Source organism: Streptopelia decaocto (assembly GCF_964273445.1).
Source record: "Streptopelia decaocto genome assembly, chromosome: 4".
In the NCBI taxonomy this organism is placed as follows: Eukaryota; Metazoa; Chordata; class Aves; order Columbiformes; family Columbidae; genus Streptopelia; species Streptopelia decaocto.
Genome location: NC_138658.1, coordinates 65,033,804 through 65,061,194, shown reverse-complemented (window position 1 = coordinate 65,061,194; position 27,391 = coordinate 65,033,804). Strand labels below are relative to the sequence as shown.

The 27,391-nt window shown below is 41.0% G+C and overlaps 1 protein-coding gene across 2 annotated transcripts in view; it reads left to right on the top strand.

Moving 5' to 3' along the window:
• Window positions 1-26,734, top strand: part of CRMP1 (collapsin response mediator protein 1) — a gene marked incomplete at its 5' end in the record, with an annotated part of 49,351 nt that extends 22,617 nt beyond the window's left edge. For both annotated transcript variants that reach the window (XM_082050597.1, XM_082050598.1), the window contains 11 exons: window positions 704-868; window positions 6,145-6,206; window positions 7,858-7,938; window positions 11,045-11,113; window positions 12,885-13,005; window positions 14,109-14,265; window positions 18,417-18,558; window positions 20,199-20,369; window positions 21,580-21,759; window positions 24,246-24,411; window positions 26,130-26,734. In XM_082050597.1, coding sequence (XP_081906723.1) covers window positions 704-868; window positions 6,145-6,206; window positions 7,858-7,938; window positions 11,045-11,113; window positions 12,885-13,005; window positions 14,109-14,265; window positions 18,417-18,558; window positions 20,199-20,369; window positions 21,580-21,759; window positions 24,246-24,411; window positions 26,130-26,221 — 1,406 coding nt within the window. In that variant the 3' untranslated portion in view covers window positions 26,222-26,734. The remainder of the gene's footprint in view (window positions 1-703; window positions 869-6,144; window positions 6,207-7,857; window positions 7,939-11,044; window positions 11,114-12,884; window positions 13,006-14,108; window positions 14,266-18,416; window positions 18,559-20,198; window positions 20,370-21,579; window positions 21,760-24,245; window positions 24,412-26,129) is intronic.
• Between the last annotated feature and the right edge of the window lie 657 nt (window positions 26,735-27,391).

Below are 27,391 nucleotides of genomic sequence, written 5' to 3'. Positions count from 1 at the left end.
ACATCTTGCTTTGTTCCCATACTTGCTTTTGACCTAGCACTGCAAAGATAAGTATATATGCATAAGTACTCATGTCTTTATTTTATGTCAGTAAACATTGTGGCGTCATCAGATGCAGAAAGCCTTGAGACAGTGTAGATGCGTAGTTGCAGCACACTCAGTCTGCCATATAGAGTGGCTGAGAGTTTGTGCTCTACAGCATCTCTGTTCAGACCTTTGGCTGTATTCCCAGTTCTGGTTGCTGAGAAAGCCTTCGACATCTCCATTGATATATTGGTAAGGCAGAGTGGGCCAGTTCAGTGACTATGAGGCACTGGTTAATAATAATGCTTACCATTAAATATATAGAAATGGACACTCCAGACAATAAATACAGATAAGTCCAGAACTTGTGGTCTCTTACAAAACAGTAAAGGGAAAAACAAAGGTTCTCTAAACTGTGAGATGTTTGTCTCTCCCACTTTGTGTCTGCTGATGTTGCAACAAGCAGGTTGCCAGACTCAGCTTTAGCATAGACTGTCCACAAAGTCTGCTGTACCTGAGACAGCAGGACCTGGCTAACATCCCAAAGTTACAGTCTACACACTAACTGCCTCCAAGGCTACTGCTTTGGCTGAGATGCTGGAAAGCTACTTACTCACAGGCGCTGAGGAAAACTGAGCAGTGTGCAGTCTGGGTAACAGACACTGAATCTCTTTTCCAGTTGACCATGTGCTTCCAGAGCCTGGATCAAGTTTACTGACATCCTTTGAGAAGTGGCATGAGGCAGCTGACACCAAATCCTGTTGTGATTACTCGCTCCATGTGGACATCACCAGCTGGTATGATGGGATTCGAGAAGAGCTGGAAGTACTGGTCCAAGATAAAGGTTAGTGATTGAAAATTAGTAGTATTTTTTGCTTTTAATGAAATATATGGAGGTAAAATTTTGAAGTATTTTAATTAATGCATCATCCAAAATGGAAACGCGCAAGTGCTGGCTTTGCTGCCCAAGGTTCTGCACTGCCTCGAACTTTGGTATTCACTTGCTGCTGTGTAACATGGACCTAAAACTTCACCCATTACTGCTAACCAGCCAATAGGGCAAGGTTTACCCCAATACAGGCATAGAAAATTAAACAATATATGTTGTCAGATACAAAGGTATCACTTTACGCTTGTTTGTACATGCAGAAATAGGCTCAGACATTTCATAGTTAGGTTTTATTTTATGACAGAACTCAGAGATCAGCACTTAGGGCAATCAGGCCAGTCACCTTAGATCCTTTATTTCAGGGGTGTCAAACTCATTTTCACTGCAGGCCACATCAGCCTCCCGGTTGCCTTCAAAGAGCTGAATGTAATTTTAGGACTGTGTAAATGTAACTACTCCTACTACTCCTTTGAAGGCAACTGCTAGGCTGATGTGGCCCCCCGGTGAAAATGAGTTGGATACCCCTGCTCTGTTTCTTGAATGGAGAGAATGAGACATTTGAAAGTAACAGTTCAGATTTTAACTAAACTGGAACTTGCCCATTTATCTGCTCAAATTAAGCTCAAATATGAAAGGCACATGTGTCTGAGAAACAGTCATCACAGGCTATTGCTTATTTCTCAGCAATGCCTTAGGATAACTTACTTATGAGACTAGATTTTTTTAATAAAATATGCCTATATTTTAAAATATTTTAAAATAGGTTCAAGTTATTAGAAAAAAGTGATGCTAAACTTAGGTACATAATATTGAAAAAAATGTTCTGATTTTCTGAAGTGCTCGATCTCCAGTGGCTTTCCCTGAAGTTACTAGAAGACTCCTTGTTTCGAGACTTACAAAAACGCAGGTCACTTATTTAGGAATCTATTTAAGACACTTATGGGCTTGATTCAGCTCCATTAACAGGTCTACTATCATGTGAGATGCTGTAGATTACCCTATCTGGACTCCAGCTACCATGCCAGAATAGTACAGATGAAACCTCTCATAAGTCCTTTTCCATACATGCAGACTCAGTGTGGCAGTTTCATATATGAAGGGAATCTTGTTGAAACCAGATATATATGTGTGGGCAATTGAATCTAGACTTCAGAAAACAATAATTTTGATCTAGTTCCTCAAAATTCTGTCTTAACAGCATGGATTTTTTTTGTCCAGGAACATAATTTTTTCAAATGTTTTTCACTTGATACTTTCCTTGAAAATTCATGGATATTAATTAGGAAATATTTTCCAAAATGATATTTAGTTACTCTGGGTAAATCAGAATGACTCTTGTGCTGGGAAGTCTGAGTAATACGTGTATGCAGCATCCTTTGTAAGGTGTAGTGCTAGTGATGACTTTGATTTGAAAAATGCTCTTTAAATAGAAATATACTATCAAAGTAGAAAAACAAAGCAAAATCCTATTTTTGAGTGAGCAGTTTTTCACTGAGATACAATGGAGGTGCAGCCATGTAGGGGAATTTATCCTATGTTGCAGCATGCTAGCAGTATACATGCTGTATAACCAGATTTTAAGCAACAAACCCCTTCAATCAGCAAGATTAAACATAATTTAAACAAATGGCAGCTAATCTTACATAGCTCTTTATTATATAGGTGATTTTTACAAGGTGATGACATCTGTCAACACCGATGGTGCCAAATCTGTGCCGTTTCCCTGCTATCAGCATTAACGTGGTTATGCTGCTGTGCATTAGCTGACTGTACTCTCAGACAAGTATACTGTGCCTTGTTTCAAAGGTTGCATACTATTTTCCAGAGCTCCCAGAACACAAATGGCTCAGCACTCCTAAATTTGCCTGAGGGCTTACATTAAAAGCCTGATGCAGACAGGTTAATAGTTCTCTCCAACTGTAGAAATTTGAGTTTTCAATATAAATCTGACCTGCCATTCACTCTTCGGGGCAAGCAGGAATCTGTTCATTGGTTCCTTAAACGGAATGTGTGATGGGACCCTTGGCGGCCTCTTTGGTGGCAATAGCATTAGGAGGTCACCTTTGTTCTCACAGATGCTGCAGTATGTCTCAGGCAGTCAATGTGAATTACTCTTGTGTTAGGAGACACAAAGTAAGGATGAGTATGAAAGCACAAGCACAATAGGAAATATTTCAGTGTGGCAGGGGCTTTCAAATTAATGGATAATATCTGCTGATAATTGGAAACATTTGAGCCAGCTGGTGCAAATAGACTTGATGTTAATGGAGAGACACCGGTTTTCATCAGCTGGGAATCTGGACTGAATTTGTTCTGGGCTGATTGTCTGGTGGGTGAGTTAGCAGAGTCACAGGGCCCAGCTAATCATGTTTCAGTACTGTGTGTGCCTAATACAATCTTGGCATGAATAACAGGGGAGCTTCTGTTGAGGTGCCTTGTCATGAGGCATAATTGAGTAATTGATCAGTTTTAAATCAATACAAAGCTAATTTAAGGAGACACAAGCTTTGGAAGGACCTAAGGATTTTGTAGAACCAAATGTTGATTATAAAGATTCAGGCTTGTAGCATTTTGGCAGCTAGTTTGGAATTGGGCTTCTCCAGTATATGCAAATGAACAACAGCAGGAAGTGTGTTGGCAGGTGCCTCACTTGTTCCTTTAAGCACTGTACTTTGTCACTGTTCAAAAAAACCTGTAGCACTGTATGAAATTTGGAGAGGATCCTGTTGGGTACTCCTGGTGCGCGAACAAGCAGGACATTAAGAAGAATGTAGTAGGCAAAAAATGTTAAGCATTAAGGTCAATAGACCATGGATCAGGTCTTTTGAAAAGCCACATATTTCCAATGATTAGATCAAGACACCTCATTAGGCACAGAGTCTAATCTTGGATAAATGTATACGTAAATTGTTGTTATTTTATCTTGATATCTGGTAAAGGTATCTGGTTCAAACCATCTCTGCTGTTAGCTGCAAAGGCAGCCCATGAGATGCCCTTCCACTTTGTATGTATATCTGGTGTGGTAGCCAAGGGTGTGGATGTGCATTTAGATGGGAGAACTCTGCTTCTGGGCTGTGAGAGCTCTTGGTACAGGGCAGGCTCAAGATCTGATCCCTGCTGGGATCCCTTCTGCTCTCATTGACTTCAGGCAGAACGAACATTAACCTTAGTGGGAGCAAAACTCATAGTCATTTTACCATGATGATATAAAGGCAATTAAAAAAAAAAGGAAGAGAATTCATATTACTTGGGTCCATGTATGTCTTCCAGCCATGGTCTCCAGAGAAAGCTGCCTTATCTCCTGTGAGACTGTGATTAAATGAATTACCTTTGGCTAGATCCCAGTGGATAAGAGAGCAATAGGTAACCCAGCTCGTTGCTTATAGAGAAATGTGTACGAGGGGATTCAGTCGTGTGCCTTCACTGAAGCTAGTCGGTATGGCTCGGACCAGCCTTGGCATGTCTCTCATTGCTTCACGTGTGCATGGTCACCCATGCAGAAGGGTGGCTCCCAGCTGCAGCTGACATCTGAGACATGGGGTGGGTTTGTGAAGAGAAGCAGAGCTTTCCTCCAGGGCAGGCAGCTGTGATCAGTCAGAGGGGTGGAAGATGGTGCTGCAGACATAAGGCTGTAAGCGCTGGCCCCAGGGAAGGCGTAGTCAAGCTTAGTGTTTCAAAGCAGGGACACACTGAGTGCATTCAAACTGTGTAATGAGGAATAGGCTGAGGGATTACAGTTAGTAAAGCCCATGTGTGTTTTCTGGGAACTTGAGAAACAAGAAAATCAGAAGAAAAGACAGGTTCCCAGGCTGACGGGGCTCCACGGTGCAGGCTGGATTTGCTGAGTGTGGAAGTCAGCAAGGGAGGGCCAGCTCCCGCTTCATATTTCTCCCTGAGCTGCCTGGCTTTAGCAGGAAGACATAATACCAGGGATCATGTAAAGGTTTTATCCTGCATATATCCTAGGGTATTTTAATAATGTAATTGTGAATAAACAAATTCTTTGTGTGTGAACAGCTATGGCCTCTGCCTGAGGATATATCTGCACCTTCTAGACTCATGAAGGAGTTATATCTTCAACAGAGAGCCTTACTCATTCAGTATAGCCAACATGAATAATACAAACAGATCTCTTTCTTTTTCCCCTTGCCCCAGGAAGCACAGTTTTCTTTACAGCTGTTTTGAAATACAGCATACGTGGCTTAGACATAGACATCTTAGAATTTACTTTTCTTTTAAGCTAGCAAAGTCTGTGATCAGTCCCTGTACCAAACTGGGGATGTTGTCAGTAGACTAAAGTGTAAGGCAAATTTATAAACTGATATGAATTCATATATACAGAAGATATGAATAGAAGATGTTTGGAATCCTGTTCTTTTAGAATACAAAGTTGTATAATCCCTCTGAGCAAATATTTGAAATAAATAGCAAAACTTGAAGTGCTTTGAATACAGTTGGGCCTTGGCCACCGACACTCAACACTAGCATTTCTTACTGATTGCTAAAATTTGGAGCTGTCATCTTTCATGGTTTTGTATGACTGCCAATGTAAATCCTTCCATCTTTGGAAGGTGAAAGGAGAGGCGTGGTGAGTTGTCCTTGTAACTGGTTTCAGGCTTTGCTTCCACTCCTTCCGAGTGTCTGCCATCAACTAAGCTGGGTGCTTTGGGCAGTGGGTCAAGAAAAAGCAAGTTTGTATGCAAATTCAGATACACAGTTCTTACAGCTTCTCGGCACTCTGGGGAAACTTAACTAGAAGTTTTTTCTATTAAGAAGATTCAGGTCAAGGTGAAGTATTTTCTTGATTAGCTAAAGAAAGCTAAAAAGAAAAGCAGTGATTCACAGAACCTAACAGTTTAAAACTTTACAAATTCTACATGCTTGCCTTAGCCACCATCACTTCTCTGTGATCTGGCTATAAGCAGTCTCATTTGTGGTGGTGGCTGGGTTGCTCCAGGGCTAAACACGGGCAACCCATAGAGTCCAACAGATTCCCTCAGAGAAGAGAGGATTTGGACTTCTGGTCCTAGCAGCTGTAATGCACCTGTGGAGCTATGCTTTATTTCTGTCAATCACTGGTGAAAAGCCTAGGCCTAGGCTATGACTTATTCTATTATTATTATTCTTATTCTAAAGCCTATTCTATGACTTATTTTTCCTGAAGTTTTTGTTCAAATACAGGTTAAGAATCCACTTACTTGACAACACATTGTAATTTTGTCTTGAAACAGGTGTGAACTCTTTTCAAGTCTACATGGCCTACAAAGATCTCTACCAAATGTCCGACAGCCAGGTATTGTTCTGAGTGCTTTTCATTGCTGTGATCTGTCCTCTCTTCTGTGTTCTCCCAACACTTGAGGAGTTGCTAAGGTTGAATCCCAGAGAAACATTCCCACTGACCTGAGTGGCACTGAGGGAGATGTGCAATGGGGGATTTCTCTGTGGAAGGTCAGTGCTGAGCAGTCATTAACATCTGTATGAGTTCTTCCAAGTGCGTGACATTCACTTTCTGCAAAGATTTTTCTGGTGTCTCCCAACATTGCAGCCACTCAGCACTGCTCAGGATTTTGCCCTCACTTTGTTTTGCTGTTACCTTTCATGACCTCTAGGTCAGAGAGGGAAGAAGAGATGAAGCACTCGAGGCAGTGGCAGTTTTTCAAGAGTTTCTCAGTTGCTGCAAACAGCTAAATGGAGTTGCTCTTTGGGGGAGGTGGCCCTTTCTCATTAGAGCTGGGGATAACAATGAGCTTATTTGTCCAGAGCTCATTACAGATTCCAGACTCTTCAGCTTTCCCATTCATAAGTATCAGGTCATTATAAATGGACAATGGCATCTGTTAGTAATAATAATGTTTGCTTATTCGGTTGAGAAAATGTTTCTTTCTTATGTATTCCCAGAGCTATAGCTCTTGGTCTCTTAAATAACTGTTGTTACACCTCCATTCCATGTGGTTTTAATTGGAATTTTAGACATAATAATATATAAATATTCTCTGAGAGGCAGTGCCTGTTAAATTCAGTTCCCTGTTGGAATTGCCAAGAGAAATACATCAAGCTGTTTAATATGTGGCTAGACTAATGCCTTTTACCTTGCTTAAATGCTCCTGTTGCAGGCTGTGTATTCTGACCCATTCAATACTAGCTGAAGTGCCCTGGTGCAAAGTGGGCACTGAAGAAACCCTGTCTTCACTATGTGTTCTGTGTTTGGAAACTGGGCTCTCCCGTGTTGCTGACATCTGGTTTAAACAGGGAATGTGTTAGCTGAATACCTCTTGGAAAGGGAACTGAATTTTAGTAGATCTATGCTTAGAAGTTCTCAGTAAAAGCAATAGGATCAGCTGTTTCCTTTCTGCATGGATGGGGTCTGAATCTTAGAAAGCAATCATAAAAAAGGATGCTGTAAAGAAAATATTACAAATTTTAATTGCAGAATTAAAGATGTTGGTGAAAGGTTGACACTGTCTTCTCTAAGAAGAGGTTGCAAAATGCAGTTCAGAAAAGACATGTTTTAGCTGTACTAAAAGTGTCTGTAGTCCACTGATTATTCGTGGGAATAATTCCATTTTACATTTGCTAAAACTGCAGAAAAGAGACTATTAACTAAACTGAGGCCTGCGTGGAAGGGTGTGAAGAGGTACAAGGGGCTGGAGGAGGAACTATGTCCAAGGGAGATGTGACCCTGCTCGGACTGAGCCTGTCTTGGTGCAGAAGGGCAGGGGCTCATCCTGGGGCTGCTGATGTGTAAGGGGATGGGTAAATCATCACCAAGCAGTGAAGCTCTGGCTCTGTATAGAAAGCAGAGAGTGCAAAAGGGAGATAATTTGCAATACACCTAGATAATTACCAGTATAGAAGGTGCAAAACAGAGGGGAACAGAGAGGTCTGAGTGTTAAGTAATGTGTTTTCCTTATTCAGCAGTGTTTCCTTCTTTGTACTACCTGCAGCTTTATGAAGCCTTTACCTTTCTAAAAAGTCTTGGGGCTGTTATCCTGGTCCACGCTGAAAATGGAGACTTGATAGCTCAGGTGAGTGAACTGTCATTTTTACTTCATGAGAAGACAGACACAAGAGAGGAGAAGTAAAACGCTCCAGTCAGTGTGTGGGTAGGAAGAAATGAACTACCTGGTAAGTGCCTTAAGTGAGCCTGATGCCCTACACACCACTGGTCTAAAGCCTGGGATGAGAGGATGGAGGTTCTTCTGTGTGCTTTGGTAGAGCATCTATGACAGCTCCTTGCCCTGGCAGCAGATGAGGACTGGATGAGGGGGGCAGAAGGAAGCAAGACGAGCTCTTTGAATCCGGCAGAGACAAGTGAAGCAGAACAATGTAAAGCCTTGCTCAGAGATTTTAGGGACAAAAAGTGGAGCTGGGAAGCTTTATGCTAATGCCTCTTGCTGCAGCTATCAGCATAAGCAGCACAGTGAGTTTGGAGTGGGTGGTGAAGCTCTCAGACCAATTTATTTTTGAGAATATTCTTATAAATCTCTGAAGTTTGAGAATAAGAAACCACCGTCATCTTCTAAACATTTAAAAAGTGTGCATAAAAGTGTAAGTCATGCTCTTTGAAGATGCCTGTCGGAAGTGGGAAACTGGACTCAAATTCAGTATGTTCTGTTAAAATGCCCTGGATCCCCAGTGCACTCTTTGCAGGTCAGGTCCCCCACCTGGGTACTGTCCTGGGAGTGTGCCTTAGGTCTTATCTGTGCCACAGCACATCCAAAGAGATACCCCAAGGACTGCAGTTAATAGGAACCTCCCGCTGATCTTTCAGAGGTCAGGGTTCTCCTATAACAACAATGGGCAGATTTGGTTGGGTGTTGTTATGACTCTCTACATCTGTGGCAGCTGAATCTTCCAAGGCTGTTGCAGAGATGTCTCCCTCCTCTGATCCCTGGACATGCATAGAGCCCCTCTGAGGTCCATGAGGCTCCGACTGAGCTGACTGATTTATCTGCTGAGCTCTTCATCTGCTGGTTTATCTGCTAAGGACTAGGCTGCAGAGCTGACAGGGAAATTAAAACAGCTGAAAACAAGTTGTCTTTGAGATCTGGACTAGGGAAGCCATATCGTCGCATGATTAAGGGAGAACCTCAAGTGAGTGTTTGAGTGGTCGGGCAGTATGTAAAGGCTCTTGCACACATGGGTTTATATTTTTGTTTTTCATTCAGTGGGAATTTAGCCTCTTTGAGAGCCTTCTTTCCCTTTTCCCTTCAAGTTTGGCCAAAGTAACTGCTGGGCTCAAAAGTTATCAGGGAGGACTCAACAGGCACATACAGTGCAGTGAAAACCCTCATTGGGATTAATTGCTGTAGAAATGGCAAAATGAAACAAATCGAATGGCACTCGTGATGTTTTGATATATTCCCTTTAAAATCAAGGTACACTTGTGGAATTGCATTTCTGGTAGAAATCTGTTTCATTTACATTTTTCTTTGATCAGCTTTAATATACAGCTATGGAATATGAACACATAGGACAGAAAAATTATTAGGAAAAGAGGAAGGAGTAAAGGTATAAATTATGCTATAGATCAACATACTTCTTTGCGATTGCCATGTCTCAAAAGATCAATCTGTCCTTATGCTTTTTCTTAGAAGGATTATTTGGATAGTGAAAAGAAAGCTGCCTGCAGGGAGGTTTTACAGGACTATCCTGTGTGAAAATCCAAATTTGATCTTATCAAACAAATATTCTATCTTATTAGCGCTATCAAATCCTCTTACAGTGGATAGTTTTATCATATGATCTGATTTTATGACTTCCTTCAAGATGCAAACCTATCTTACTTTGTGTTACATCCTTTGCCATTTTGCTGTTTTTTGTATTATATGGTTGCAACTTTATTGTTTTTTGTATTTTAATGATATGAAATCTTTAACTGGCACTGTTCAGAGCTGTTGCATTAATGATTCAGAACAGCTGCTTTTAAGAATATCTATGAAACACCATGATTTTCTAAACAAAATAATCTTAATTACAGAGTCAGATTAACGCATTTCTATTAACGCCTCTTCAGCCTTGATTGACTGCAGCAAAGGCAAAAGTATATGTGAATATTAACTTGCTCACATTTTGCTGGAGTATGTTGGTAATGTGTGAGCTTTTCACCCTCAGGGACCTGGGATCAAATATTTATTAGCTGACACAATAAAGTGTGTTCAGTAACTTCATCCTGGTCTCAAGGGGACATTTGTCTGTATCACAGAGTCATTACATTTGTTAAGTTGGCTTGTCAGAGACCTGTGGGCAGGGCAGGCCAGGGTAGGAGGTGCATCAACAGCTCTGGTCCCACTTCTGCTCTGCTGGCAGACATGGACCAACCTCAGATCAGAAGTGATTGACCACCATTTTCTACAAAAAGAGAAATTTATTCCAATATCACTGCCTGACCTTAAATTAAAAGATATGTGAAGTATATTGTACTATCATGTAGTTTTAAAAATTGATCTCACTGCTGTGAAGCTGGATATCACAGATTTTTTTCTGACAATTCCCCGTTGGTCCTAGATGGGCTTTTTGGCATGGACAAAGTGCCCTCACAACTGGAGGGCATGGTTTTGCTTTAATGAAAACATAATTTTAGTGATTCACTCTGTAGGAAAAAAGTGTTATAGGAAACTGGATGCCAAAGGCAAGACTTTATCTGATGAAGTGTCAGCAATGCTAAAAGTTTAAGGAAGATAATAATACTTAATGAATTGCAGCCAGAAAGGAACTTGTGTGAGTAAAGAAATAATTGTAGGCTGGAAATACCCATAATTACTATGTAGTATAATGATTGAAACAAGTTCCCTGGTTTGGTGTCTTGGTGTCAAATAAGACTTTCTGGAGGGCAGAGACATCTAATGGTGCAGCCCGGTGGCTTGAGCCATGAATATGCTCTATCACACTGCAGTGACAAATCTTCCCCTGAAATCTGTGCTGGCTGCACAGAGCAGACGCTGGCGCGGCATGGGACCAGTTTAGAGCCAGTGTTTTCAGTCCTCCTCCCCCGGCAGCAGGCTTATGCAGCTGCATTTACACAGACAAAAAAGGGGCAGTCAGAAAATGTGGCTTTTAATCCGCCAGACGATGCCTGGTGCAAGGGTCTCATCCTGGAGTGGCTGTCAGCATTTATCTCTTATCTTGCAGGAACAAAAGCGTATCCTGGAGATGGGAATCACTGGACCCGAGGGACATGCTCTGAGCAGGCCCGAGGAGGTAAGAAAATTCATTCATTCTGTTATTCGTGGAAAGACTTTGTCAAGTATGTAGTATCGGAGCTTGGCTTCTTTATATGCAGATGATAGATGGATGCATGGGAGAGGGCAGCAGTCTGCTTCTCCCACAGCCTCGTCCAGTACTATTCAAAGTCTTGAAAATCCAGGTTCCCTTGGCCTGGGAATGAGTGTATCCTTGTATACTCAGGAGTCGCAGCTCCTGCTGCCCCAGGCACAGACATTCATGTATTTTTTGAGTGTGACACTTGTGATTTGATTTGCGATGACAAAAGAAAAAAAAAAGGTCTTATCAGGGTAAAAATCAGCAGTACAGCTTGTGGTTTAGGCTTTGGAGTAACTGCATTCATTAAAATGCTTTGGCTGAAACCTCCTATAAGATGCATGTGTATGTATATACTGTGCATATGTGTATGCCCACATATAAATCTATGTTTATGCTAGCAGATACATTTGTAGTAGAAATGCAGGCTGTAGAAATGCAAATATGTGAGAAGGGAAAGATGCTGCAAGGTAGCTTAGTTTATGCAACTCTATTACATTAAAAAACAGGCTCTGGCAAGTATCATCTCAGGCATCTGGAAAGGGTTTCTTTAATGAGAAGGAAAAGGTGGAGACATGTGGATGTCTCTTAATGTACAGAGTTCAGACTGTTAATGGGATGATGGAGGGCAGTAGTGGGAAGTGTCTGCTTTCCTTGAAGACTAAAGAGACAAGGCCCTGGGGATTTGAGGTTAAACTTGAAGAGATTGTTGTGGTTTGCAGATATTTATATAACCTCTCCCCAAGGCAAAAGGAATCAGCTTAATTGGTCACATTCTTCTATTGAACTGTTTATGTAATGTTTCGTTTTGCCATTTAACTTCCACCTAAATTATTCTAAAAAAATGGAGTAGTTTCCTTTTAATGAGAAAAAGGGCCTAAGGAAAATCTGCATTTGCAGTTCCAGAAAGGAATTTTGCATCTTTCTGACTGTGTGTCTGGCCACCTCAGCCCCAGCGCTGATGTACAGAGGTACTGCCTCCTTCCTTGGTCTTCTGCAGGTGATTTTGGGGCTTCCAGGGCAAATGTTGTGATGAAAGTCCTAGGAAAACCTGTGAAGAATTAAGCCATGTGGTTTTGGAAGGGCTAAAGTGCTCAACATTACTAGCACAACTCCTTGAGAGAAATTTCCGTACTATCGAGTCAGTATTTTCAGTGACAGTGGAGTTTGAGGTATTAAGATAGCGAAACTGTGAGTCCATCCGGGAAGGAGGTATAAACTGTTGAGTGGGGAAAGGAATCTCCAGAGCCCCTGGGAAACATGGCTCTGTCTGAAGATGATGCTTTGTGTGCCCACATCCCAGATGGCTCCCTGGAAGGGGATTGCTTTTATGCTTGCTGACAGAGGGGACTTACTGGGCGATGCTTCAAAGGCTTCTATGGATTATGGGCTAAATTCAGTCCATAGTGCTGAAGTTGCTGTTTGAGAATACTTTACATTCACTGTCATCTTACCCTTATGTAAAGATTGCACAGGGTAAGCTGCCAGGAGACCTCAGAGCTTGTCTCCAAGCTGGGGCAACTTTGTCTTGCTTTGTTCTCCTTCCAACTGCAGGGTAGAAGTCTGAAGCAGAAAGGTGGGAGGATGGTAAGGAGGAGCCCTATCAGCTGCTTGGACATGACCTTTCTAGGGTATATGGAGATGTCTTCCAGTTATTTTTTTCTTCAGTTCTCTTTTACAGTTAACTTTTTTTCCTCCTTCTTTTCCTCAGCTTGAAGCAGAAGCAGTTTTCCGTGCCATCACCATTGCCAGTCGAATAAACTGTCCAGTGTACATCACCAAGGTGATGAGCAAGAGTGCGGCTGACATCATTGCACTGGCCAGAAAGAAAGGCAAGAAACTTCCTTTTCTCCCCTAAACTTGTATTTTTTTTTTGTGTTGAATAGGAGCTCAGTGGAAAAACCTGTACATCTTGACCCAAATCACAAGATACAGGGAGAGGTTACCAAAGAATGATATCACCATCACAGATGCCAATTATTTACTGCTGGGAAAGATGAAGGGAAATCCTACATTTTTCAGTTGGGAAATTTGCCCCACAAACTGTCCCATTGAAGACTGTGGTGTAACTCTTCTTTATCCTGTCTTCCATTTTCCCTTTCCCTTAGACTGCTGAATAAAGGTTCATGGGATGGAGATATTTTCTTCCTAACAGGGTCTAGCACATCCTCTCTGCCTTTTGGGTGTATTTCAGGGTGTTATCCTCCAACGGGTATCTTGAGCAGTGAACCTGCTGTTAGAGATGTCTGGTGCTCACTCCTGACCTTGCTGCTGGAGGCTGAGCCCAGCAGATGTGCACTGGGGACACCTGTGAGTCCACACTACTTGCTGGGGCCGTGGAGGAATCCATGTTACAAAGCATCCAAAAACGATGTGTGAGCCTGAAGGCAGCTTTTTTTTTGAAGCTGCATTTGCGAGCTTGGATTGTTCTGCTGGTTGGTGCTACAAAGCACCTGAGCAATATGGAAAAGCCAAAGAGCAAAATATCATCTTGATATTTGTATTCTTGGAGACTTGGAGTATGGTGCTTGGGACCATATGCTGCTATCTGCTGATGCTGTGCCCAAGCTGGGAGTAGTAAAAAGGCATCTGTCTGTTGGAGCCCATCCTCCACCTAAATGGAGTCCCAGTCAGAGCAACAGAGAGAACATGGCTGTGATTAAACCAGTACAAATTAAAACCAGGTCTGAACTGTCTCCTTCTGGATTAGAAGGGGAGCTTTGTAAATACGCTGATCAAAAGTATGTGTAGCTCAGAGAGCCTCCTGATTAATTTTTTATCATACAGACAAAGCCAGGGCTGCTTAATTTTCTGGGAGTTATGCTGGCCATGTAGCAGCGCATAAATTATACATGTCTGCATGCAGCAAGCAGTAGAATGTGCTGAAGAGAGAGTGGGTTGTAATCAGTTCCTGTATATCCTTGCTTTCCCTGAGGTCCCCTTGTTTTTGGAGAGCCGATCACTGCCAGCTTGGGGACAGATGGGACACATTACTGGAGCAAAAACTGGGCCAAGGCTGCAGCTTTCGTGACCTCACCACCTCTGAGTCCTGATCCTACCACTCCAGATCACTTAAATTCACTCTTAGCATGGTAAGACCTTCATTTTTTTTTTTTTACAGGCTGATGGTCAGGCAAGCGCAAAAGCCACATGGGATGAAGCATCTAGGGATCAGCTCAGTTTCCTTTAGAACAGTCTCATACACAGAACAGCAGAGAGGGATGTAGAAAACCAGAGCTGGTTATATCCCTGTGTTTAGGCTGTCAAACAGATAAGCAGGCATGGACTCACCAGCTGCTGGTTAGCATGATAGAGAGGAAACTACTGACTATTCAGCAATTAATTATTTTTTCTTTCTGCTTTCCAAGTGATTTTTAGTTGTACTGCTAGATAGTCTTTAGCCCAGGACTTCAAACTGGCTTTCTCCATGGTCTTCTGTTTTCTCCAGCCCAATAGTTAATATGCGATCGATGGCATCCTCACCATCCAGCCCAAGCAACAGCCCAGTAGATAGACCTCCTTCTGCAAGAATAGACACAGTTTTAAGCCCTGGTCATATCTGGCAGCACAGTTCCTGAAATCAGGGTTGTCCCAGAATGCAGAGGTCTGTAGAACTGAGAAAACTGTCCTGGTGCAGTTTTTGTCAAAACTCATGGAGGTCTGTAAGTCATCACTTGTCAGGATTGGGGTATGGGCTGACTGTCTCCAGGTTGGTAGAGAGAGGGTTATCATTAGAGAGATGAAGGGAATGTGGACAGCAGAGGGAAAAGTGTCTTTCTCCTACAGAAGACATCAGCAATGCCTTGCCAGCAACACAGACCATAAACCCATCCCTGAAAGTGTTTTTATCTGCCTATTTCCAACTATGGGTCTTCTTTAGCTTAAGCAAAAGACCTCCTGCTTTGAAATGATATGGAAATTCACAGCTGGAGGCCCACCAGGACAGATTGTTAGCACTGGAGTGAGGAACTCAACTGTTCAAAACCTTATTTAATGCAAGGTGGTGGCACTCATGTCACCTGCTGCCTCCCCTTCCTAGGCATTCCAGTAGAATTTGAGCCCTAAAAGTGACCCATCGGTCTTCAGAAAAGATCTCCTCCTGAGGTTTTTTTCCCACATGACCAACTGGCAGGCTATAAGGCAGATAGTGCAAGTGTGGTAATGTAAGGCCCTTGTAAGTGTAAATCATGCCTGGGCAGAGCTGCCCTTTAGGTGGATGGGCACATATGTGTCATGGGAAGCTGCCACCAATCAGTGCTACTGTTGCAGTTTGCACGTATCTGTCCTTGCACACGCTGGGTCAGGCTGTGCAGGCCAACAAACCCAGATTTTAAGTCAGCTGTCCTAACGATGCTGCATGGACAGCACTATTAATGAATGCACAGCTGGGCTCTGAGTTACATGGTGTTCTGGTAAGAATATGCAGGAATTTGTTCTGTTGTGATGGTCTGGTGGCAGAAATGATTTTCCTTAATTGAGCTTTCTGTTCCTTAAAATAAGGACAAGGAAGAAAAAAGGCTTTTCTGGTCTGATCCATCACTATCAGCACTGTAAAGAGCGAAGCTCATTGTGTGAGGGTAAGGCTCTTAGCCAGCACATGTGAATGTGTATCAAAATGTTTGGCTCTTTACTCTGTCAGACAATGGTTTTCTAGAAGAGAGTCCCAAAATAATAGTATGTGGGTCAAAACAGATTAGTTAAATTAGCAAGAGAATATTTAGAACTGGAATCCAAAAAATGACTTTTTTTTAAACACTAGCATCAAAAAGACAAACTGAGGAGTCACAGGCGTTTTCATTATCCTCCAAGCATGCAAAAATGACTTTTTTTTTTTCTAGTGGCTTAAAGTCCTAGATCTTAAATGACAGCAGCTTAGCCTGCTTTCGGTTTTAATACTTTAAATCTATACTGTGAAACTAAAAAAAGAACTGTATATTTTTTCTGTCTGCCATGCATTTGAGGGGAGTTTGATGCAAGGATGATGGTAAAGACAGCTTTTCACTTTTCTCTCGCCCTGTTCATTAGGAGACCAATATTTTGCATTCATTAAAAAAAACCCGTACAGCATTCTTCCTCTGCAAGTATACAGCATAGCGCTTGTGTTGTTTTCCACAGAAAATGTTGATTTTTCACTGAAAAGCTGAATGTGTAAAAATCCAGCATGTCTCATAGGGTTTGCAGATTGGATTTGCCTCATGAGATTTGATCTTTGTTTCACCTGAGGCCATGAAGTAGCTCTCATTGTCCATGGTGTCCTGCTGCATTATTGCTGCTGTCATATGCCATCTCTTCTGAACCAGAGATGTGAGATCTTGGTGCTTCATAGAAGATGTAACCTGCCATGAAAGCCTTGTTTATGGTGAAGAATAAGATGATGAGATATTAATGATCAAATATACACATATGTCCACTCTTAATTCCCACCACTCCTTTGGAGGTGTTTTCTGTGGTGATCCTTTTTTGTCTCTCAGTTTTACAGTTCATCTGATGCTCATCCCTCATTTGACAAGAGAGTGTATCTAGACAGTAGGAGTGCATGTGTGGTTGACCAGGAGGTGCTGGGCAGCTCTCAAGCAACATGCTTCAGCCTCAGAAGTCTTCTGTTGATTAGACCGGAGAGTGCAGTGCATGTCATTAAATGTCATTCACTGTGAGAGGAGAGGAAAAACAGGGTTCAGAGGAAGCAACACCTTTTTTATATCTTTCAAGTATAGGAATTAATAACATGGTGTAAGAAGTGCAACATAACCTCAGGGAAATGGGCAGTGAGACAGGGCCTCACTGCAGCATTCATGGTTTCATGGTTGTATTCATCAGAGTGCAGAAAAGAGAGAGAGGGTAAGCCACAAGGAGCTTAGCTGACACAAGAGGAACAAAAAGGAAGAAATGGCATTGCAGTCTTCCAACTTTATTGTTGTGTTTGAATAACTGAGTATTTAACTGATGGACTTGGTTTAATCCTATGGAGTAACACCAGGCAGTCATTAATAACCAGGAATAGCTAAAATGTAGCTGCCTTTTCACTATTAAATACATGGGTTTGCCTTCTGCTGAAAACTGGATGGATGGATGTGAGGATGGTGAAGAACCAGGAAAGAGGCCAAAGGTTCTTCTCCATCAGCAATTATTAGGGCTGGCAGCCTAGAAAATTGCATTAGAATTACTGATGTGTGACCCTTTTTTCCTTTGTACTTGGCTATTTGTTAGCTTGCTGGGATCTAAATTTGTGGACCAGAATCAGTCAGATGTTTCAGAGCTGGAACTTATATAATCAGTTAAAAAAAAAAAAAAAAAAAAAAAAAAAAAAAGGATGACAGGCTCTTGGGGACATCACACTTCTGGAGTGATGGAAGAGAAATCATAGTGTGTTTTAATGTGCTTGACTCCTGCAAGCTTAATTGAGACCTAAAAATATCACATGTTCCCTGTGGATATTGAAGAACCGACTTCCCCTCCAGCCCCCTGTTTTTGCAAGATTTTATATATTGGTTATGTTGTTCCTCCTTATTCCAAAGAGCAGCTGTGATCTGGTTCTGCTCTCTGCAAAAAAAAAATTGTCTAGGCTGAAAAAAACAACTTCTTAAATAAAAGCATTATTATTTGGTAGATCTTTTTGTGTATTACTCCATGCCTTTTTCTGTGTAAGACCTTTTAAGTGAGCTAAATGCAGAGCACATGTTTGACTTGCACTATTATTTTATTTAATTAGAAGACTATTTGACATAAAACTTTCCTTCCTTTTTATTTTCATGGTTCTGTTTTGGAAGGTCAGATAAGAAATATTTGTGTAAGAATTGCAAGAAAAATATGTGTGCAGGGGAGAAATACAGGGAAACAAGCTTGATGCTTATGACTTAATATTGTAAAATCTGCTATTATTTTCCAACATGGTTATGAATTAATTTACTTTGAGAGTCTCAGACATTTCATACAAGCTTCTGATCATTTTCTTAATCCTGGAATAATCCTTTGTCCTGGTTAGTGGGCTTGTGCCTGATCTCTGTCGATAAGCAGCTGGAAACCCAAGGGAGCTGTAATCTGGGAGTTCAGGGTGCTCCTGGGGGAAAGCGGAGATGTCCGATGTCATTGTCGCTCTTCAGTGATCTGTAGCCAACATGTAACGGCTGCTGACATGATTTACAGCCTCTGGTGTGTAGGCTTGAACAGTCCATTCATGGCTAGTCTGAGACCAAGGTAACCTTGGTGATGCCTGGTCTAAACCTTCTGTGTGTTAACTCCGCAGCGGGGACCTGCAGGTGACGGGAAGTGGACACTGCCCATATAGCACTGCCCAGAAAGCCATTGGAAAGGACAACTTCACTATGATTCCTGAAGGGGTCAATGGAATTGAGGAAAGAATGACTGTTGTCTGGGACAAGGCTGTAGTAAGTAATTACTTACTTTCATTGGCTAAAAAGAAATTGAGTGTTGGCTGAATAATGAAAGCCAGGAGACTCCTGGCCAGTACTTAAGTGACTTTCTAATATATTTCTGAGAATTCCCTGAGAGAGCGCTACTAGGAGGTGAATTGTTTATTTCAAAATCCTTCTCTAGTTTTATAAACTCGGGGCTGTGTTTCACTTCTGACACTGCAACACCACTGTGTTTTATTAGATGTGAGGCTTCACAGACTCCACCGCTTAATATTCCAGTTGTGTCAGAGTGGGTACTTCTCAGAGATGTAGGATCTGGAGCAGTTTAATGATTTTGAAGTGGACCCCATATAAACACGATGAATGGATTGTTTGAATTTAGGAAGTGTCTCATTGCTTTTGAGAAATTACAAACGGATGGCAGCCGAGCCCGAGGCTAGATGATAAAATGCTTTGAAGGAGAACATTGCATGTAATTCATACTGGCATATTTTGCGGTGGGGTGCCGGTGTAAGTCAGCAATTTTTTGATGGTTCCATGGATCCTAATATATACTGATATTCTCTGTCTATTGTCTGTCTTTGCATATACAACCCATGCTCCCTCTACACACACACACACTCATTACCTTACATTGCATTGCCCTTGAATTCATATTGTAAATTGGGAAGTGATGGTATTTACAGTGCTCTCATGAACACTGCTCCCAGGCTGTGTTTAATAACCACTTTCTTCAGGGACCAATATTGATGTTCCAAGCACAGAAGCAGCTTCAGATATCTGGTGTGTAGGAGCAAAGCAGCGAAGCAAGCAAAGTGCAGCCAGCTGGTGATGTTTCCCCTGTGTTCCTCCCACAAAGGGAAGGATCTGCAGCAAGGGCTGCAACATGGGATTCATAGGTGGTAACATTCAGTCCTGCACCACTGAGTAGCTTATATTTTGCAAATCTCATGTTTTACCAGGCAGGAAATCAGTGTTTAATACTAAAAAGCTTGGCATTGTTGTTCTTCCTTGGAACGTTGTTCTTGTTTATTGCCATGGAAGACCCCAAAATACTCTACAGAGAAATCCAGATGCTGTTGTGCATGGCTACTGACTGTATAAAAACTTCAATTGGTGGTGACATTTCTCTCTGTACATATATATATATATATATATGTATAATAATTGGGGTTGTATTACTTAAATGTATAGGTTTGGTAATACTAGTAGTAGAATGGACTTAATTTGCAAGAAGTGTTTCTGAAAGAGTCTGAATCTTGATAATTTATTTAATCTCATAATACTCATAAAAGCATCTCTGTTTTAAAATGGTTAAAACAATGAACTGGAAATTACTAGGACTAGCAACAAAACACATGTAGGCACCAGTGTGCAGAAAAAGGGACTTTAGATAACTGAGCAACCTGATGGTCTCATCTGCATTCAGGTTTTATTGGCTGTTCTTTGGAATGCCAGGAATAACATGCGTTTATTACAAACCCACAAGCAATGTGCCTTGTATAAAGCCCTGCTTGATAAAAACTCTGTTTCATGCAACATCGCCATATATATGAACCACATGCCTTCCCACATCTCCCTGATTGCTTGGCACTCTGAATACGAAATCCCCATTTTATAAGCATGATTTGCTCAAGCCTCATTGTTTTTAGGCCACAGGTAAGATGGACGAGAGCCAGTTTGTAGCAGTCACCAGTACCAATGCTGCCAAAATCTTTAATCTGTATCCAAGAAAAGGCCGGATTGCCGTAGGATCGGATGCTGATGTGGTTATTTGGGACCCTGATAAGGTGAAGACTATCACAGCTAAAAGCCATAAATCGGTAAGGAGAAAAGGAAAACCAGCAAGAAAAAAGAAATGTCGCTGTTGCTTTTCAAATGTTGATCTAATTCATGTGAACACCTATTTGTACCTATCATGTGAACTGCCTGTTTGTATTCTGAAATGGATAAATGTTCCAGAAGATGAAAGTACTGAAATCTTGCATTAGAAACACTGGGATCAGGAAGGATTTGTTTTCTTTCTGCATATAACATTGCACTATTTTTCACATGCTTGTGGCAGATCTGTCAATAGGTGTGAATCAGCAGGTCTGCAGCTGAGGTTAGTAAGGCTGTGATGATGAATTTAAAACCAGCTCACTTTTTTGCTTACCTGAAAAACACCTGATACTATAAACTGCACAATTAAATCAACAGTATTCTAAGTTATGAGATATGATTAAATATTTTGATAATACAGGTCTGAGCAGCTTCACGGCTGGGATTTTCTATTTAATTCCAAAGCTTTGCTGCATATTTCTCTGCCCTTAGTGCAGAGTACCAGTGACTCACAGTCGCTTTGATTTTGACTGTGACAGGTTTTATATTTTGTGTTGTGTATTTCAAAGTTGTTATCTTACTGTTTGGTGGTTTGGTCTTTTAGTTTGGGCAATTCTTCCAAATGTTTTACTTGAAATTGCATAATATGGCTCCTATTAAAAAGGCAGAAACCTTTAGAAACCTTTAAAAAGTAAGCTTAGGTGATTCAGTTTTTATTTTGCTGTCTTGGGATCTATCTGTATTTTGAAGAAATTTATAATCACCTGCCCTTTTACAGTCATTCCCATTTAGACACAGGCTGTTCTGGTTCTTTTCAGCCAGAAATATGTATGTCAGCCCCTCTGAAATTCCCTTACACACTCACAGCATATGTGTAGTGGGACCATATCCTCTGGGTATCTGGCAGCTGAGTCACAATTTTCCTTCTTATTAAGGCTATCACACTTCTAGGTGCTCTGGATAAATATGGAAAGTCCTCAAAAGCAAACGAGATAAAGACCTGATGGAAAATGAGCAATGGAAAAATCTGATCAGAGAGATTCTTTAAAGTCATTTCATAGCAAAATGCATTGTTTTTCCTTCAGACAAAACAATTTTGTACACCTCTTAATGGCAGTTGTCTAAAATTATGACTACAAATACAGATTATAAGTTACTAACTGAAAGAGATCTTGTACCAAATTTGCAGTGAATGTGTTGGTTGATCCCCAGGCCATTGAGTACAACATCTTTGAAGGAATGGAGTGCCATGGTGCCCCACTCGTGGTCATAAGCCAAGGGAAGATTGTGTTTGAAGATGGAAATCTGCATGTAAATAAGGGAATGGGCCGCTTCATCCCTCGCAAACCTTTCCCTGAATATCTTTACCAGCGCATCAAAATCAGGAATAAGGTAATGTCAGATATTAATGTTCTTTACAGCCATACACTCTTGGAACCACAGTAGCACATGGTTTTTTATTATTATTGTACTAATATGGGTCAATATCAGATGGACTGTGTATGACATGCAAAATGTGACCAAAAACCTGTTTCCTCTGCAAGTTTGAACTGATGTAACTTAATTTTAACATCATGAGCTTCAGTGGGTAGAGCATATAAATTGCCAGTTGGACATAACTGCCTCATGTCCAGCTGTGCAGGCTTTTGAAGGGAGGTGGAATAGTGACAGAATTTACTTTTAGTTAAAATTAAAAAAAAAAAAAAGAAAAAAAGATAAAGCTTCTTTGGGAGGAGAGTTAGCCAGAAGAAAAACAGAATTTTAAATTGTTACCATGCATTGCATACTGAGCAGCCACATTGCAGAGAAGAAAAAGCACATAAGCCAGAGATACTCAATGTATTTGGCATCTCTGAACTGTTCTTGGTGCATGTGCCGAACTGAGCATTAGCAGCATTCACAGCTCAGAAAACTTTTCTCTTGTGTTTAATAAAAAGCTTGGGAAACAACCAAGATTAAGACTGGGTCACTTCTGGTTTTGGATTAATTCAGTGCTCCTCTGTTGAAAACCAATTGGCTTTGCATTAGTTTGGGGTTATTTGGAAATTGCTTTTTGCCACTGAGAAAAAAGTCACTGTGTGAGGACAAGCAACAAGACAAATTGATTAAACCACCTATTTTCTTCAACCAAGCATATATCATAGCCTGCAGGGATGGCACCTGGAATTAATACCTCATGATTTTTGTCTTTCATCATTTGTTATACAAATTCTGTCAAGCTGTGGGATACAGAAGGTCTGTTCTTCTGAGGAGAAAAGGCACTATAAAAACCAAATGCATCTGCAAAAGTTTTGCAAAATACCAATCAGTATTGCACTTTCTTCACATTATCCACTTAGATGACATGGGCCTTCTCTTCACACTTGCCCCTCAAGGGTTTAGTGCATGAGAGTGCTATACAAATTGGATTATTATAATCTGATAATTATATGTGATATATTACTATAGTAATATAATGTAATATAACATTATATATTAATTATATAAATATAATTTCAATAGTGAATACAGCACTTTAAAAACAAATATCATAGAGTGATGTCTTATACCAGGAGTATGCACAAAAGTAACTGGGCTAAGTAACCTAGAGGTTCTTAGGGACATGGTTTAGTGCTAGTGTTAGGCTGGGTTATGGCTGGACTTGATGATCCTGAGGGTCTCTTCCAACTGAAATGATTCTATATTTTTGGGAGAGACCTTTGATTTTAGATACTTAGGGAAAGGTCTGCAAAAGGACCAAGAAAATGAGATATTTTTGCTCTTTTAGCTCCCTCTGCTGCCTGTCGAGAGAAAGGGAGAGCAGATTCATGTCTGCATTTCTTTTCCCACTATCAAATTTTACTGATAAAAAATATTTAGACAAAAACCAGAGACGGTCATATCAGCCACCATTTGAATATGACACTGCATGACAAAGGAATATAGAAAAACATGTCAGACAAGGAGCTGCAAAGCTGTAAGTGGCACAGGATAGCAGTATAAATTTATCCCGGAGCGGGGATGGTGGTATAAATTCCTGCCTTTGTGGGTCCCTGCAAGATTGATTAGTTGCTGTGATCGGCAGCTGCTCCTTTCTGGGTATTCGTTGTGGGTCAGCCTGCGAGACAGTGGCTCTTCTGAGCCTGATGTCCCTATCACTGAAAGCAAAGAAAATGCGTTGATTTCTGTAAGAGCTGGATGAAACCAGGAACTAAACAGGGATCAAATCTAGACACCTCAAACTGAAATGAGAGCTCAAATGACAGATACTCGATTGACAAATAATGAAAGATGGGTCCCATGCCACAGCCTAGCATACAATTGCTTTTCTAGTTGATGACAAGAAATGGAAACTTTTGAAATTTTAATTTGAAAATTGCCACCACTTTTCAGTGAGTTCTAATGAAGATAATGAGGTATCTGAAAAGGAGGAACAGAGAAAACATGGGTAGGAGATGAAATTGCTGCATTCAGTATAGCAGGTATGAGTCTTGCAACAACCCAAGTGGGATTCAGCAGCTGAACCAACCCTGCTGAACAGCCTCTGAATGGAGAGAGATGGTGCGATGGTGACTAATCTGACTTAAACATCTTAGGTCAGACCTGTAGTTCTTTCGAATCCCATTTCTCCCCATTGACTATGTAAGCCTAATAATGATTTATCTCTTATATACATGTGTATATACACATATATACACGTAAATGGAGGGAGGAAGTTTTATAATTTCCTTTATATATAAAGCAGACTGTAGCTTTGAGGAGAGTATAGATATGTTTTTAATTCAGCTAATGCAGAATATAGCTCTGTGCTCAGTGCTCTCTGCCTATTGGCAGGAGTATCATTAGGGAGCATTATCAGAGCATTCAGTGTCTGGATTTTTATTCTCCTCTTGATCTAGGTGGGAGGACTGCAAGGAGTCTCCAGAGGAATGTATGATGGACCTGTGTATGAAATCCCAGCTACGCCAAAATATGCAACTCCTGCACCCTCAACTAAATCCTCCCCTGCCAAAAACCAGCCCCCACCAATCAGAAACCTCCATCAATCCAATTTTAGCTTATCAGGTAAGTCAGCCTGCCTCCTCAGAAACGCTTTAAAGCCATGAGAATGGATTATTGGTGATACACTTCAATTATAGTTACTTATTTAATCAAATATGGAAAGATTATATATACACTCACATACCTGTATGTATTTACATATATATATATATATGTGTGTGTGAATGTATGTATGTTTTTATACATTCTTTCCCTAGGAATAAAATGTTTGCAATCTAAAATCTAATCATCCTTAATATTATTTACCTGGCCCATTACAGTTAGCTGAGGACTCTGGTTGGTGTGACTGAGGCCCCTTGGTGGTGTGTACAGCTGATGGGACTTCAAGACTTGGGTCTGTTGCAACCCATGTGGCTCAGACATCTCAGATTTCTTTCTTGCTGCACCACCAGAAACTGCTGGACATGGAAACCTCAGGTCTCCTTGTCCATGGTCAGCAACTCACAGGCAGAAGCTATTCGTACGGAGATTAGAGTATTTCTTGTCGTCTTTGCTCTTGGTGCCCAAACCATTTTCTGTGGTGCGTAAGAAGCAGATTGGAAAATCCTGCTTTGGCGTTGTTGGAAATAATTCTCGTCACCTGAAGCCAAGCGTGTCAAATCCTTATCCTTCAGAAGTCTACAGCCCAATTGGTAAATAAGTGACTCCTTATGATGTTATGAAATTCACTGGATTTTCTTCCCTCTGGAAGCTGATGGTGGAGTTTTCCTCCGTGACAGATCTTTAGAAACTAAATGAAACTTCCAGAGGAAAGCCCAAGGAGAGCAAATATGTTAAAAACACTTGTAGTTTGTTGAAGTATATTTTTGCCCATAGACCTGGGGCCATGGTGAGCACATACAGATATATAAACCTATATAAAGCAAAAAAAGTTATTAGAAATGTGAACTCTAATAATAATAACTGATAAGTGGGATTTTCGTAAGCATCTGAAGTGGTGGTTTCACAGTTCATTGCTGCATCTGGGTACTACCAAGGCATCTAGTGGTATGAATTAGATACAAATCAGGCAAACACACATTACTGTGTTCTTAAGCAATTATTCGTAAATGGAACCAGAAACCGTGATAGCATTTCAAACAATCCTACACTTTTATGGTAGCCTTACATTGCCTTTAGGAAGGTGAATGTGATCAGACAATATTTATCCTAGCAGAAAGCTTGCTGTCACCTTAAGCTTAACCTTTCAAAATTTTAAAATGCAATTTGGAGTGGGTGTGAGTTTACATTGGGTTGGTGTTCCTTTCTGCTTGGGTTTATGATCGCTAACATCAGATTTACTGTACTGTTGACCCATGGACTCAGGAGGGACAGGTATTCTAAATCAGTGAGGCAGGTTTGAAAAATCCACTCTGCACATGTATGTTTTTAGAGTTTTGTGTAGTTATAACAGTAATATTTTTTTGTCAGGGTCTGACCTTGCAAAGGCCAGCTGTAGGCTGTCATCCCTGCATGGGCTCTTCTTCAAGTCAGTGGAAAACAATTCCCCATGTGGGGTGAGCATAAAAAATTCCATCCTGCACTTCTGGAAGACAACTGGAGCTAGGCACAGAAATGTGTTTTGAAAGTCTGTTTAGCACCTTCCATCAGGGGTCTGGCTCAAGGGAAACCAGCTGATGGTGGTGTGAGTGGCACATAGCTGGAACAAGACGGGTAAAATCTCAGCACTGCTGTTTTTTTTCCTTTTCATAGCTTTGTTTCCTGATTTTCTGTTGCTGCAGGAGCTCAGATAGATGACAACAACCCACGCCGCACTGGCCATCGCATTGTGGCACCTCCTGGTGGTCGCTCTAATATTACCAGTCTTGGCTGAAAAATTATGATGGACAGAAACACAAGGATGAAGGATCATGGGAATGTCTGTTCCCTTCAACATCTGTGTTATCAGACCCACAGTTTTATTTGGTACTAATGGAAATAAAAAATGAAATGTCTTTTTTTTTTTTTGTATAGGAAGAGGTGATAATAGTGTGGTGTGTTTGCTTGGAACTACTTGCCTCACAATTGTGCTTTCATGCCATAGTCACCTTAAAGCATGGTGCTTCCATTGCCCCTTTAGTGACTACAGGTTTTAGCTTTGTCTCGTAACTGAATGATGGTTCCTTTGCACCCTTTTGCTGTATTAGAGTAGTTAATGCATGTTACTGAGTTATTTATGCAAGTTGCATTGTGAGTGAGTCCCTTTAGAACACATTGCCAACAATTGACTAGACACAATGCCAAGATTAATGTCCGTATTTGAGAAACACCACCAAAAACACTTATGAAGGAAGAAAATGGCCATTTGAAAGTATGTAGTAGAGTAGTATAGGCAGCTTCTGTTTCATCTTTAATTTATTATAAACCCAAAAAGCACTTCTCTCAGACACAGAAAATCAGCGGGACATGTAATGACAAACGGTCTCTGTAGCACCTGTCTGTTCCCACTCAGTACGTTCCAAGTCTGTGTCCTTCTTGTTTCATTTTAGAGCCATAATTTATACATACCAATGCCATTGCCTCCCCTGCAGGGATTTCTCCACCTGGGCAGTAGTGCTCTCCTTCTGCATGAGAACTTTGGTACTTACAGGTAATCCAAGTTGCCGTCGGATTTTTAAAGTTTTTTGTACAAAGTTTTTCCTTTGTAATCACATGCATTTTTACTTACTCTACCGTATCAAGATCTACTAGTCGTGGTTCAATTTCTGAATTCAAAGCTTGTGAAATAAAGGAAATTAATTCATGGGTAAGCGTCTTCCTCTGCTTTCCAGTGCTGTTGCTCAATGATGGAGAATTTAGAGTGGAGAAACTCAGGAGAAATTGTCTTTTAGGTTGACATCATGCGCAAGATCACAAGGGTGATAAATGTATAGATGTCTGCATATGCATACTATAGCATACCATAATCTGTCTAAATTAAATCAACCTCACAGTAAAAATATACTTACCATTTACATTGCAGCTGCCTCCATTTTGGCCAAATGAGACCTAAATTATCTTTCTC